General features: G+C 45.3%; 2 protein-coding genes across 4 annotated transcripts in view; one reads left to right on the top strand and one right to left on the bottom strand.

Moving 5' to 3' along the window:
• The window catches only part of LOC142575606 (uncharacterized), a 51,242-nt gene extending 50,890 nt beyond the window's left edge, over positions 1-352 (bottom strand). For 2 of the 3 annotated variants that reach the window (XM_075685095.1, XM_075685097.1), the window contains exon 1: positions 163-351. In XM_075685095.1, coding sequence (XP_075541210.1) covers positions 163-321 — 159 coding nt within the window. In that variant the 5' untranslated portion in view covers positions 322-351. Of the gene's footprint in view, positions 1-162 lie in introns of all 3 variants that reach the window. The other variant, XM_075685098.1, reaches the window with a different exon arrangement.
• A 481-nt stretch (positions 353-833) lies between these two features.
• Positions 834-5,066, top strand: wbl (endoplasmic reticulum protein 29-like protein wbl). The gene is made up of 4 exons (XM_075685099.1): positions 834-1,059; positions 1,289-1,427; positions 1,547-1,708; positions 4,392-5,066. Exons 1-4 carry the CDS (start codon positions 955-957, stop codon positions 4,715-4,717), a joined length of 732 nt encoding a protein of 243 aa, XP_075541214.1. The 5' UTR covers positions 834-954; the 3' UTR covers positions 4,718-5,066.
• Positions 5,067-15,431: the final 10,365 nt, after the last annotated feature.

Genomic DNA, 15,431 nt, shown 5'->3' with positions numbered 1-15,431 from the left:
GCCAGCACGTGAACCTGGCCGTAACCGCTCTGATCCGGGCGCAGTTTTTGGGTATAAATTCCAGATTTAAGCCTAAAACCCATAAGCCTATCCCCCAGCTTTCAGAGGTCTACAATTTCTCAAAACACACCCACCAAATAAAGAATAACTGCGGGACTGTACCTCGTTGTTGGAGACCTTCTTTGATAGGCTACGTTCCCTGGTCCGTGAGTGCTTAGAGATCACTTCACTGTTCGGAATCGGCGCAGGAGAAACGGGAAAATTTGAGCGTAAATCCGTCGATAGGATCCCGTCTATCTCCTGCTCGGAACATGCTGCCATCTTGAATACGCCGAAATAAAAGCGGCCTTATGATTGGCTGAAAGTACTGACATTTGTAAACTGCTGCATGATTGGTTGGATAAGACAGCTATTGCTTTTATCGCTTTTTACGTAACCTGCGAATTAAAAAAAGTCAACTTACGTGTGGTGTTTGGTAGTATTTCTTCAGACACAGTTCGTTTACAATCCTAAATTAACACTTTTATTTTGCTCCTTTGTGAGGCAACACATTGCTGCGCTAGGCTTACAACTAGACGAGTCTGCGTGCCTAGGAGTGCATTAAAAAACAAATTTCGCGCCTTATCTCGTTAATTACGACTTACTCAAACAAGGCTATGAGCATGTATCACAGCGATCATTAACTAGCGAGTAGATCGCAAGCAACTCGCAAACTAACGCTAGCACGCGCAATCCCATTGCGAACGCCATCAAGGGCACGTGGTTTTTGGGATACTCTGGCCAATCAAATCACGCGACGTTTCTGCCTTCGAACCAATCGCCGAAGTACAACAAAGACGGGCCGGGTTCGTTCCCTGGGTTCATGATATACGGCCAGGGCCACGGTTGAGTCGGCGGTCCTCATTTTGCGAACTTGATCTCGGTGCGGGTGGACCGTTTCCGCGCTTGTCGAATATGTGGCTTAGGTCTATCCTCCTGTGCGTGGCTCTGGTGAGCAGCACAGCTTTCGCTTCGAGTACGAAGGGCAGCGTTTCGTTGCTGACGTCCACGTTCGACAAGGTATGTGATATGCAATACTCCCCCGAGAAACCTTACCGATGGAACGCGAGGAAATTCTTTTCGTTGTCGGCCAGTTGAATGGTCTTTCCAAGCGGTGGTAGTGTGTGCTGGCTAGACACTAGCTCTAAAACGAAACTGATGCGGCTAATCCATGCGCGGTTTTCTTTTTTTTCTGCGGGAATTAAAAGGCGCTTTTGTTTGTTTCCTTTTTATTCATCTACCCTTCCAGATCGTTCCAAAGTTCAAGGTAACTCTGGTCAAGTTCGATGTCACCTACCCTTACGGAGAGAAGCACGACGAGTTTGTGAAAGTTGCCGAGGAGTCTCAAAACACCCCCGATTTCCTGGTTGCCGAAGTTGGCGTGCAGGGTATGTCGCGCACTCGACACCTGCCCGCACCTGCCGTTGCCCGAGTCTACTAGCATTCACGGCGGAGCACCTGCTGTTGCGACGCATCACATTGTCTTTTTCTTCCTCGCTCCATGCAGATTACGGCAACAAGGAAAATGCGGACCTCGCCGAGCGATTTGGAGTTAAGAAGGACGATTTCCCCGTGCTGAAGCTGTTTGTCGCCGGTCAGGAAGAGCCGGTGACATTCACGGGAGACTTTAAGGCCGACGAGATCAAAGCCTTCGTTAAAAAGAACTCAGGTAAGACTGTTGTTATCTGAATATACAAAAAAAAAATTGGATGAAGCGCTTCCCTTACCGTCGCTGCCGATCACTGCGAAGAAAAAAAAAATGATGGATGAGAAGCATATCTTCAGCCAATGTATTCCGAAGCGGGTTCTAAAGTGTCATGCAAGACCACGTCATCATTACGCTTTCCATGAACCTCATCATGCCTGGCGACTGTATTGACGACCATTCATCTGTAATTGCGGCACTACAGCATTTGAGCCCTGATCTGTCTTATCTAATGCTACTGGTTACATTGTTTTCACGCATGCATTTCATGCTTTTGTTCAAGCTTTCCTAAATAGCCGAATATACTCGGCATATGCACTCGCAATTCTTTGCATATAATCAGCGTCGATTACTCGGAAGGAACTTGTCCTTAAGCTTGGTAAACAAGCTGGACACTACAGTCCTTGGTCTTACTTAAATCTAGTATCCGTGTTTCAACTTGGCCATGGCCATGCCAAGCTTGCTTCAAAGCTATGCATGGATTTTTTTTTTGTTAGTCGTCCCATTTACAAGCGTGAACATTGCAAAACTGGACCAAGTGACTGTTGAAATTCAGTGAGCACAATTGCAGAGCGGAGCCATCTTGGATTTCACTTGTCATTGCTGTGGCCCCTTGGCATGTGTTGTGTAAAGCTGAGCTCTGGCAAGGGCTTCTTTCTACTATAATGCCCCATTGAGCACGGAACACGAGAAAATGAGATGGAAGGTGCAGTTTTTGCATTCCCCCAGCGCATTGGCAGCACATTTAATTCACATGCGTGGCTAACTTTCGTAATGGGTCAGTGGCAAATATGTTGTGCTGTTGAGAACATGGTAGTGGAGTTTGATTTCCAGCTGCCATGGCCACATTTCGGTAGGGTGTAATGCAATCGTGCTTTACTGCCATGTGATCCCATATGGTCAAAATTAATATGCGGCCTTCCCCTGCAGCATCTTGCAAAAACCTAAGCTACACGCAAAGCTACACTCTGTTTGTATCCATAGCAGGCCAAGCTTTTGAAGGCTAAAGAGGTGGCATTCGTGATAAAGAAATATTGTCACGTATGAATCAGATATGGGTATCCGTTATGTAATTCAGCATAACATTAATTCTCATACTTTTATTTCACAAAATGACTAATTCCCTATGTGGGACGTGTCGGAGATAATAAACTATTTGCTGCCGTGTCAGCAGAGCCGTGCATCTTGCAGCCAGTAGGCACAATGCACCACTTTCCCTCATGACCAAAACATACTGCGCCCGATACTGGAAGCATCTAGGGGCACAAATACGCGATTTTATATAACCTTACGCCCCATAGCTGTAGTTAATGTATGAAGTTATTAGTAGAAATCATTGCAGATTCAAAGCAATGGCACTGTAAGAAGTGTGGAGCAACAATTCACGAATAGCTTGCGCAGCTTTGCTTGCTGTGTATGAAATGTAGCATGAAGCACATATAAACTGTACCTTGCCTACTCCGTGCAGTGCAGCAAATGCTACAGACTGTGTCAGCCTACTATAGAAGAGAACCACGCTGATTCCTTCGGTGTCCGCATCCGGTCGCTCTCTGCCACAATAAGCAACGCAGTCTTCCCTTTTCTCTTACAGTTGGCTTCTCTTACTCTTTGGTTGACAAACACCCTAGCCTTTGCTACAGCGCATGGAGTTGGTGAAGCCGCGTATATCACTTGGCATTGCTGGTTATGCATTGCAAATAAGTATAAGTAAGTGCAAGAGTTGTCCTCTGTTTATTCCCATAGTGGAATAAAAGGAATACTTGCCAAGAGGTAGAGTGTATCAAATGAAACGTTTCAGGGCCCGTACGGCTCCCTTGATCACATAGGAAATGCGGTGGCTCTTGTTAAAGTATGGAAGAGATGGCGCAGTGCGTGTGCGTAGATTTTGGGCAGACTCTCGCGGGGTTTCCTATCTGTCGCATGCTGCGTCGTCTGAGTGGGCAGAGATTCTACCGTTAGTCCTGCAGGCATTATCTTTGTGGCATAATTGATGCCAAGTTCCAGTCTATGCAATGGCCTGTGCTCTCGTAATGTTACAATAAAGCGCTGGAAACTGAATTTCCCTTGAGTTTCCCTTGATGATATCATTTGGCATCAATACGATGTCATCAGAGGTAACAAGGCTTTCTCGAAACACCACAAGAACACAGGCCATTGCATGGACTGGGACTCGGCATCAGTCGTCGCCACAGCAAAGCTACTGCCTGCATGACTAATGCTAGAATCGCTGCACATTCAGACTCTGCATGCGATTAATAGGACACGTGGGAATCGGCCCGAAATCTACGCAAGCAAACTGCGGCATCTCTTCCATACTTTAACAAGCGCCACCGCATTTGCTTCCCTTGTGATCAAGGGAGGCGTATGGGCCCTGAAACGTGGTTGTGATTTAATACACTTTACCTCTTGGCAAGTATTCGTTTCATTCCAATACGTTCCTTCCTGGCCAGACAGGTTTCCATCGAACTCTGGATTATCCGTTTATTCCCATTCGCATTTCATTCTGCGATAATATAACAAGTTGAACTGAGCAAATTGTTGTTCTAAAATTTATAGCTACATTCGGGTATCTGGACTCTGGTCCTTCTCGCAATTTCGGAGTACATGTGGGATCTTATTTTGCATATGCACATTGCTTCTTGCACAGGTATCAAGTTGCAGCTGAAACACTGTCTTCCAAAGTTTGACGAGCTGGCTACCAAGTTTATGAAGGAGGAAGACAAGACCAAGCAGGAAGGCATCCTGTCGGAGGCGAAAAAACTCCAGGAGTCACTCGAGAAGGAGGCAGACAAGAAATCTGCTGATGTCTACATCAAGATGATGCAGAAGGTTTTGGAGCGCGGCAAGGGCTTTATCGACAGCGAGACTGAACGGGTAAAGAACATCCGCAATGGCAAGATCACGCCGGCCAAGAAGGAGGAGCTCCAGGGACGTCTCAACATCATCGGTTCCTTCGTCAAGGACGAGTTATGAGAAATTGGCACGTGCTACATCAAGCAACCATGGCGTTTTCTTTTTTATTCATGAGAATTCTCCATTTCATAGTGTCCTGACTGCTGGACTTCATGCAGTGACATCATAAACATTTTGAGGGGCTTGGAAACTACCGTTCTTCTCAGAAGAGAAAATGTTTTCTTGCTTTCCATCGGGTATTTTGTTTAATCAGTGGCTGCTAGTCTAGTTTTTTGTACCTCCGCAGGCTTAGAGTGTGTGTTTTTTTGTTCTGCCGCGAATTTTGTTAAATCAAGTCATTTTTCATTATCACCATAGACAAATTTGTTTTTCAGAAAGACAAATAAAGGCTCCTTGTTCATTAAAAGTAGATGTTCCCTGTCCTTATGTTCCAAACACTGGTACAGAAAACATTGACTCTCTAAGCTCTCTCGGTTGTCTGCTATGGTGCGACTAGACGTATGGCCACTTGTACTGTAGCAGCATGACGGACCAAGCGTGTGCCTGCATGTCGTAGTGTTCAGCTCCGGCATGACCACCATCTGTGTTGTGAGACCGCAACACACGTGCCTTATCAGAAATCGGACACAAACCAAAACTACCTCGTGGAAAAGCTACGAATAAATTATTTAGGGTATTCAGAGTTGTTCAACTTAGCGCAGTGGCTTAGTGGTTACTTAGTGTTGCGCTGCTGAGCTTGGTGGGCTTTTGATGGGAGCGATTTCAGTGTGTACGTGGTAATGAACCCCAGGTGGTCATAATTAATCTATAGTCTTCCACTACAAGGCATGCCTCATAATCTTATCGTGGTTCTGGCAAAATTTAATCTGAGGCTTTCCAAAATGTTTTCTTGGTGGTTTTGAAGTCCTGGATTTTTTCAATGCCAGAAATGTGTCGTCAGTTTTTAAGAGACTGTCTACACCCTCTAAACCAAACAGAAATACTAGCAAATGTTGAAGCGTGCAAGTATTTATTCCATGCAGTAATTTCATACATAGAGACTGTCGTTACCACATGCAAGTACTGTCGGAAATGGTGCAGCACTCTTTTCCATTTCTTTGAGCAGTGTGCTTATACCCAGCACGCCGGCAAATTTTGTTATGCATTGCAATTGTGTCGATGATGTTTGGAAACTTGCTTTAGTAACAAATATCACTCATCACCCAATTTTCGAAGTTTGCAAGTGCAATGCATTTAAGTGAGTGATGTGTGGCAAGTTTGTACAGCTTTGAAAATATGTACCAAGTATCATCTGCAAGGATCCTTTTGTCCGTTGTAGCACGTGACAAATATCCTGCGTGCCATGATTGCCTTGCACACAAGCTGCCCTTCAGAAGTGGCATGGTTTTTGACCTTTCGAATGGCTCGCCAACTGGAAACTGCAGTGTGAGCCACTGCTGCGCAGGAAACAATCCTGTAGCCTAACAGGTTCAAACCCACTAGCTTTTACATGCTCACAGGAAATATGTTTTTCTGCTTTAAAACGGTGTTCTCATGTGCTCTTGTGGCACTGGTAACGGGTTTTTGTTGTATGTGGAGCAAAAAAACTTGTGTTGCAGGTTTTCAAGACCCCCTACTGATATCTCGGAGTTGCAGAGCACGTGTTTAAGGAGCACTCTTATTTTTTACTTTAAGTGAAGGTCCTAGTTTTGGAAAAATATTGGCAAGAGCATGCAAAACAATTTCATGATAGCTTTCCTACAGTCAGATTCAGTTTTATTTTCCAGGTAGTTGCTCTTGTGCTGCAGAAGGCAGTCATGTGGAAGCAGGTACATTGCAATGTTCTGCCACTCTTTAGAGCGCAGCTCTTGGGCACCTATTCCTGGGATGAGCATCGTCGTCCCTCGGTGTAACTGCACCAGCGTGTTCTGCTACTGCTCGTGCGTTTGCAGTCTTCCACAGCTGGCTCTGATGCTGCTCGTCATGCAAGTGTTCCTATTCTGCATCAAAACGGCAAGTTGGGCCAGTTGGTTGGGATTTGTAGTGGTTCGTACAGCGCAATACAAGAGAAATTCACAAGAAGGTATAAAAATGACACGGCGCCGACTCTCAACTGATATTTTATTGAAGATATGTATGACATATACGTAGGTGCCAGTTTATAACCATGACATGCACGAGGCACAGAGATGCGTCGAGGCAACTGTGACAATCTGACGCATAATCAAAATTGACATAGGTAACGGTAACGCAATTCCTTGTCACTAAGAGTGATAGACGGTTTGCCGATACACGCTTTGTCCCCAATCTTTATATTGTGAGCCTCGGCAATTTCCCCTTGTCAATTGGCTTGCGTGTTTAAAAATGACTTTTTTTTTTTTTAATCGGGGCGACAACTGCACGACTTGCAATGCTCCGGGAGATGAAGTGGCGCTATCCCTTGAAGAGAGAGCTCATGCTCACGAAGTAGAACATTCACACATCGCTTTGTTTGTCCCATGTACTCTCTACCACAAGATAATGGAATGGTATACACAACCTGCTTAGCATAAGTGATGTACCTGTTCACATGTTTGACAGTGCATTTCTCTTGTATTGCGCTGTAACGAACCGCTATGTTCCTATTCTGCCCCTCTCTCTGCGAAGGTGCTGACGGCACTGGTGTGCTGCCAGTCGATGCGGTGATTTCAGTTTCAAATTATTTGCTTCAATGTATCACGAAATGAAAACACATACAATTGTGCTAAAGTTTCGCATTATAGAGCATCGTAATTGTCGGACATTTTTACAGCACAGCTCTTAGGCGCCTGTTCCTGCGTCGAGTGTCGGCATAATCAAGTAAGCTAGCACAACAGTGAAGGATGAAAGAGCAACACAGAGCACAGTGGGGAATGAAAGACGGCGAGAGTGAAGAGAGTGTGAGAAGGAAAGTGGAGGAGGAGAAGGGCAGGACAAAAGCGTAAGAAAAGCGTCGTGCTGTGCAAGACATGTTCTGCGACAATCGTTAAGAGATGGCACCAAAATGGCATCCCAATTATGTTAATAAAGACATTGGGCCCAATATCTAAGCAAGCATTGAGAGGTAGTGAGCAAAATGATAATGGATGGTAAAGCCCCCTATGGGTAGAGTCTAAGCAGGATGAACATGATATATAAGGGAAAAGGGCACAAAGCTGAAATAAGCAACTACCGTCCCACCCGCTGTGGTTGCTCAGTGGCTATGGTGTTGGGCTGCTGAGCATGAGGTTGCGGGATCGAATCCTGGCTACGGTGGCCGCATTTCGATGGGGGCGAAATGCGAAAACACCCGTGTGCTTAGATTTAGGTGCACGTTAAAGAACCCCAGATGGTCAAAATTTCCGGACTCCTCCACTATGGCATGCCTCATAATCAGAAAGTGGTTTTGGCACGTAGCCTCATAATCAGAAAGTGGTTTTGGCACGTAAAACCCCATTTTTTTAAACTACCGTCCCATAACAGTGATGTCGGTAGTTTACAGGGTGGTGATGCAGATTGTAAAGGACAGACTGCAGGCATGGATGGGGCACGAGGAAGGGCTGGGGGAACTACAAAATGGGTTCCAGAAACAAAGGACGTTAGAGGACAATCTGTACTCATTGACGCTGTGTGTCGAAATACGATAGAAAGAGCACAGGCCCTATGGCAAGCATTTTCGGATATCAAGGGAGCCTATGACAGTGTCATCCAAGAGGATTTGTGCGACATCTGGCACACTAGAGGTGGAAGATGGAGTCACTAATCTTTTAAAGATGTCTATGCTTATAAAATAGGAAAAGAAGATATTTGAGCCTATGAGATACAATGGGGGCATTGGCAGGGGTGCCGGTGCCCCCATTGTATTTGTCACCTTTGTCACCTTTGTTGTTCATGTTGTATCTGCAAGGATTAGAGACCAAACTAGAGAGAAGTAGACTTGGCTTCCCGCATTTCGATGGGGGCGAAATGCAAAAACACCCGTGTGCTTAGATTTAGGTGCACGTTAAAGAACCCCAGGCGGTCCAAATTTCCGGAGTCCTCCACTACGGCGTGCTTCATAATCAGAAAGTGGTTTTGGCACGTAAAACCCCAAATATTATTATTATTATTAGACTTGGCTTCAACGTTTCTTTTTTCAAGCAAGGAGAATGGGTTGAACAGTAATTGTCAGAACTGATATATGTAGACGAGATTGTACTTATGGCAGACAACAAGGAAGATTTGCAGGAAATGATGGACATTTGCAGTAAAGAGGGAGATAGGTTTAAAGTTTAGTAACGAAAAATTGGCAGTCATAATTTCTAATGATAACTAGGGCAGCGAGCATAAGATACAGGAGGTTATGCAGGATGTAGTGGATAAGTACAAATATCTTGGCATGTGGATAAACAATGGTGCTGAGTATCTATTGGAACATGAAAAATATGTAACGACTACAGGTAGCAGGTGCAGCTGTGATGAAAAATAGAGCACTGTGTAATTACAATAGGTACGATGTAGGGAGAGGGATTCGGAAAGGGGTGATGGTCCCTAGTCTGACTTTCAGCAACGTGGTCCTATGCATGAGACCAGAGGTTTGAGAAAGGTCAGAAATTAAGTAACAAGGGGTACATAGGTTTACTTAGGAGCACACAAAGATGGACCAAATCAGGGGGTGCAGCTGACACAGGACGGACATCATTCGAGGGTAAAGAAGCTAGCAGCAAGATAGAATTTGAGAAGCGATTGAGAGAAATGGCAGGCAAGCGTTAGGCAAGGAAAGTTTTCAGTTAACTTGTAGATGAGGAATGTTGGCACAAAACGGACGAAGCAAACCAGAAAATTGTCACGCAAATATTTGGACAACAGCAGGGAAGCAAGCTAAGAAACATATCGGTTAAGAAAAAGGTTAAAGAAACAGAGGGGGTCTGTGGAAAACAGGGATGCAGACAAACTCAGCACAGGGAACATACACAACTTTCAACCAGGAAATTGCCAAAGAACATATCTACGATAATTCTAGGGGAAGCTCTTTGTTGTTTAAAGCCAGGACAGGTGTATTGCAGACTAAGACGTACCAACAAGGTCAAGTACCAAGGGCTCTCTCCACACATTATGCGGTGCATGTGGAGAGGAAGAGGAAATGGCTGAACACCTGACACTTTTCCGTAAAAGGCATCACCCTACAATTCATAGCATCGGGCTGACAATGGGACGGACTCAAAGCATTTGGGTTTGAAACAGTGGAGGAAAAACAGACTAAGTGGCTAGAAATAACCAAATGGAGATTATCTGATTGGTAGCTAAAATCAAGGCAAGAGTGAAATTTCACCCTCCTCTAATACAAAACATGCCATGGCTAGGTGGCGTGTGCTGCTGCCTGATTTAAGGGTTCAGCCTTGTCCATCCGTCAATCCATCCATCCATCGTCTGTTTACTTCTTTATCTTTCTTCGACTGCAACCTTCGACAAGTCATGTATAAAAGCCAACGCACTGACCCGCAGATCAAATTTTCTGATAGCCAACTCCGCTCGCCGCTATCATGGTGCTTGAGTGTTACTTGTTTTGCTGGGCACAATTTCACCCACTAAAGAGTTAAATTTGTAACTCACAGTTTCAACACATGGTCGTTCTTAACTGTCACTTCCAGGTGACATTATAATCATAATACAAAATAATGTCAGCCAGTTCTTTCTGAACAACAAGCGACGCAACCGGTAGAAGCGCTTTGTCTGCTGCAGCTGCCAAACAAGCCGCATAGAAGAGGCTCAGTGCCATCGTTGAGAGAACGCTGTCAATCAAATTCTTTGCCACAATATATCGCCAATTGAAAACACCTCAACAGTTGTGCTCAAAAGTCGCATTGGGGAGTATCGTAATCGCTGGACATCTTTTTTTTCTTTCACAATTATTTGCCGCAAGTCATATGGGGTATAACAGAAAATAATAATAAAGAAAAGTAAATAAAAGCTTCCAGCTCTCCATGGGGCAGGAACTGCAGCAATGTGTCTCTAAGCTTTTTGATGGAAAGCATCAAATTGCCCAATGAGTGAAAAATCTGGCATCTGCAGCTATAAAACAGCACTTAAATTCCCATTGGCCGTGACGCCATGTCACGAGTGCGTCTCGACAGAGCAGAGCGGGTAAGCGAAACACCTGCTGCCGCGGTAGCATGCCAGTTGTGTTTGGGGAGAGGGCATCGGCACGATGCCACGTCACCAGCGTGCCTCGACAGAGCAGATACGGTGACCCGATGCCACAGGGCAAGACAGGCCATCATCGACAAGGCAGTTGCGCGACGCGTGTGTGTGGGTCTCGCCATCTCACTCGGCGTGCGACCTGTAACTCTCTCTATAACCCCCACTGGGCTTATATAGCTGCTGCGCGTGCCTGCTAGGCTTGGTCGCCGCTGCTTCTTCCTCGGTCTCTCGTAGCGCAGGATGTCAGTGACATGCGGCGTTGGCACCACAGGCTGCTGCTGCTTGCTGGCTTGGGCTGCACCTAACGCTATGGTACATAACTCGCGGTGCAAAACTTGATGGACCGCTCAGCGGCGTTCAATTGGACATTAATGCTTTCGTATCCACAACTCGTAAAAAGTGCTTAGGTGTCCTTAAAGGGACCCTGAAACGCTTTTGACGATTTTCTACAAACGTACTGAGTCGTTAGAGTAGGTCCTTCTGATCATTAATTGACACATCTAAGTGCTTTGCGTAAAACGTGTAATTTATTATAAGGTTTTAAAAATGCACATCGCTGCCGATCGCAGCGCACTGCTCGGCGGAATTTTAAGCCGCCCCTACCCATATGACCGAAATCATCCATACGACGTCAGTGGGGCGAGCTATCCGATTGGCTGACCAGGGCGCGTGATCGATAATTTTTCCAACTTTATGGTAAACAAATGATCTTCGTAATAGTTGGAATGTTAGTTAATTTGTTTTTATGAAAAGAAAGTAGCATAAAGAGAATGCACAAGAACAATTTTTCAGTACACTTAAGCACTTCCGGCACACAGCAAGTGTCGTCTGCTTGTGTTACAACGTACTCCATTTTGACGAGAGCTCCGCGGTCACAGTTGGTCTCAGTCTTTTCGCGAGCACTATGATTCGACTTTGTTGCCTTGTGGACTGCAAACGTAGCGACTGGCAATATGTCAAGCTGCGACATCGTGTCCCTCTGCAAGGCAGCGTACGAGCGAACTGGCTGCTGCGCATCGGACTACCGCTATCCGATCGGCGCCAGGATTTGCGCGTTTGTGGCCGTCACTTTACACCGGCAGATTACTAACGCAACAGCGTTTCTCGAGTCCCGTATTAGGGCAAACGTAAGCTAAAGGGGACAGGGTCTGGCCGCTTGACTGTGCCGTAACGGGATGAGCCGAGATGAGCAGAAGGGCAAATGTGAATGGTCTGCACGGTGCAGCCACCTGGTGGCATAGAGCGCAACCATACACAGTAGCAGCAACGAAGCGTATTCTTCTTTGCTGCTGGTGCGTATTTTTCGCAGGAATGTAATCATCGACACGTTGTTTTTATAAATGTTTAAAATGTTTTACACTTGGTTAGAGCAATATATGAGCGCTTTCTTTGGCTGGTTAAGCGCTGCGCCAACAAGTGTCTGGACCGTGTAGACCGATCACGCCGCTCACGTACGTCTACGCCAAAGTTCCTTCATCAGCTTGAGTTTATGCCTCCATTGATTTGCCGAAATGACCAGCTTGCCTGTGGTTAACGGAATACCAGACACGTTCGGCGCTACGACAGAATGCTCGCAACGCACGCTGCTTCGATAGCTCTCGCTTGGGGTCGACAGCCAAGCGGCTAGCGGAGAGGTCTCGCGCGGGCGGGGGCGGGCTCCAAAACAACCGGAAGTGGACGATGTGACGTCGCATCGTGACGCAGGACCAGTGAAGGCGGTGCTTAGCCCCGCTCGCTCGGCGAACGAGTTGAGGAGGAAAAGCGTGGACGGGGAGGAGGGTAACTTCTAATCGCTTGTAGCTCCATTAATACGTAACGCTTCACTTAAATTGTGGTGCGAATGTTCTACTTAAGCTGTACCCTACGCGTCTACAAAATTTGTCCGAACCGTTTCAGGGGCCCTTTAAATTTTTGTCCATCATCCAATGGGTGTAGTTTCCAGGGACCTCTGGCCTTAATATCCTGAGCCTGATTGCCCACATTTCAGGGCACATCTAAAGCAGTTGTCGAGCATCTAATATTTCTATAGGAGCCAAGCACGTTCCTTGGTCGTCCTTTGTAGACTCCCAAGCCCAAGTAGCGGATGGCGTAAGGGCCACTCCAACCCACAGGCTCTGGTGGCGTACTTCCCACCCTTACTCCGGGCCACTCGGTTGTCTGCTGTGCTGCTACATCGGGCCTTACTAGTAGTAGAGCAAGAGGCAACTGGGGGAGCCAGAGCAAATGCTAAAACATTGCATTGTTTTTCTCCTAAGTGACTACCTTCTGCATCATGACATCGCTAATGTGCACTTTCTCGTAAATGAAACCAAAACTGTTAATAGAAGTGTTTAATAGTAAATTATTCGGGGCGCTCCGAGGTTTGAAAGAATTTTCCCTAAAATTTCTAGGTCAAAAACAGGCATTTATAACATGACTGTTTTTATACTATAAAGGAGTTGTGTAATACTACTTTTTGATATTCACATGCATGGGTTCTTCTCACTTGAAAGCCCTAGCAAGAGCATTGTGGGCTTTCTAAAAGTTAACTTTATTGGCAGAAGGCTAGACTATAGTGCTGCATATTGATGTAAACGATGTACCCAAGCATTACAAAAATTTACCTTGGGACCCCCCAACTAAATACATGGGATTGGAGAGATTCCTTTACTTCGCATCCTCTGCACTGAATACGATGTGGTTTGTTGCGTTCAAAAGAAAATTTTTAAATGCACCAACTGTAGAGTAGATTTCGAGTCTTTAGGCCAATTAAAAAAAAAGATGGCTGAAAGTTAAGATTCCAAGAAAACAACCACTAAGCTTGTAATTCTATTTAGGCAATAAAGAACAATATTGAAGTTCCGTTTACTGGACCTAAGGAGACATCCTAAGCAAAAATTAAGTTTTTAATTGAAAAGAAAGATTGATCCGATTATATACAGCACTCCGAAATTTAGCACTATTTGTGAGGACTTTTGCAATGCCCTTGCAATCATTGCAACAATTTTACAAAATGGCACTAGTATTCATTTTTGGTGCACAGTTATGTATTTGTAAAACTTCATGATCCAATTCTCTTTAAAACCATGCAGATTTTCCGCACTTGCTGCAGCAAGTTTGAGGTCTTAAATAGCATTTCCAATTCCTGCAGTCGCTAGATTTCAGCTGTCTTAAATGCAGCAAAGTTCATTCAGATCAGTCTAACCTTTTGTTGGACAGTGGGACATATCATTCCCCTTGTCACAGCAACTTCGCTGCTCCGTGGTGGGGAAATATTACCACTGAACTTTCCTGTGTGGCTATGTTTCCCAACTTCTTCAGGACACTTATTTCTATATCACTTAACAAGGCAGAACAATTGTGCTAATCGTGTATCTCATCTCCATTACCTGCAATCGCTATACTGACAAACTGGCACTATTGATCAAAATCCATTTCTTGCACTAGAATAGACAGTAAAAGCCCAAGCACATTTTTTCCAACTTTCTTTCATTGAGAATATGCGATGTTTTCACGACATCAATGTCCTTTTAAAATTTTTGGGTAGGATGGCATCTCAATTCGCCCTGTCCACACCTACATATCACAGGGCTATGCATGAGAATTGCATAGCCTTCGAGGCTTTCCAAGATGCTTCTATTTTCCGAGAACCCTAGCGATAATGGGCAGCCTCGAGTATGGATGCTGGTACAAAGCATGCTCAATATATACAATAAAAATATGCAATGCACATGCTGCTTTTATAGTGCACCATGGTACACAGGCTGCTTCTGATCATTTTACTGGCAGCCATTAAGAGGTATAGAAGCGAGCCATGTTGAAACCCTCCATGGTGAAAATGACTTGACATATAGGTCTCACTTTTTTTTTTGTTTTTTACAGCGAAGCTGTATATGGCTAGCTGATTTGTCTGTCTGTCGCTTGCACGCCGAAAACTCCTCTGGCACAACCCCATGGGCATGCGGGAAAAAAAAAAAGGCGTGCGACTTGCTTCACCAGAAGCGACGTTGTTGCCCTCTGTCGCAGCCGACGGCGCATACAGCAATTTTTCTCCGGCTCCGAAATGGGTAGGCCACGCGTCATACACACTCCTGAGGAGCAGGCAGCTTTCCATCAGCAACACCCTAAGCAAAAATGGCAACAAGCTCGTCTACGCCATGCCAAAGCTGCAGCTCAGGCACAAGAACAGGCTTGTGCAGCCGAGCGCAAGCAGCAACTGCATACAGAGGATCCAGCAGCTATCAAGCCGTTTAATGAACTGTCAGGATTAATACAGTGATAAACACTGGGGCCACATGTTTTAGCTTCACTGGTTAACCATCTGTACGAAGAACTTGGGTGGTGATTTTTTCCAGTAGAGAATGCTTGTCATCTTCAGATTTGGCTTTTCATGAACAATATCTGATCATAAACCCAGTTGTAATGATTTGGACACAAAGCAATCCGGTTTCTGTCCAGAGAGAACTAGTGCTTGTCTAATGACAGCATTCTTTTATTTGCGTATTTGAATAGGGAAACTGAGGTTTGCCCCAAGGTGAAGCATCCTCTTCACTTTCTGGTAGCTGAGCTGCCACGTGACGAGTGCTGGTGCATTCAGGCGCAATGTTGGTGAACCTCCGTTTCACATAAAGCACGGGGA

Source organism: Dermacentor variabilis, chromosome 3, assembly GCF_050947875.1.
Source record: "Dermacentor variabilis isolate Ectoservices chromosome 3, ASM5094787v1, whole genome shotgun sequence".
Classification (NCBI taxonomy): Eukaryota; Metazoa; Arthropoda; class Arachnida; order Ixodida; family Ixodidae; genus Dermacentor; species Dermacentor variabilis.
Note: the sequence above shows the minus strand (reverse complement) of the source record. Positions and strands in the feature narration are given on the sequence as shown.

What these genes read in the sequence shown, in the direction of transcription:
- wbl (XM_075685099.1), top strand. Translation starts at nt 955, where the DNA reads ATGTGGCTTAGGTCTATCCTCCTGTGCGTGGCTCTGGTGAGCAGCACA. An exon ending in TGCCGAAGTTGGCGTGCAGG is followed by an intron (nt 1,428 to 1,546) that starts GTATGTCGCGCA and finishes CGCTCCATGCAG; the next exon opens with ATTACGGCAACAAGGAAAAT. An exon ending in CTTCGTTAAAAAGAACTCAG is followed by an intron (nt 1,709 to 4,391) that starts GTAAGACTGTTG and finishes CTTCTTGCACAG; the next exon opens with GTATCAAGTTGCAGCTGAAA.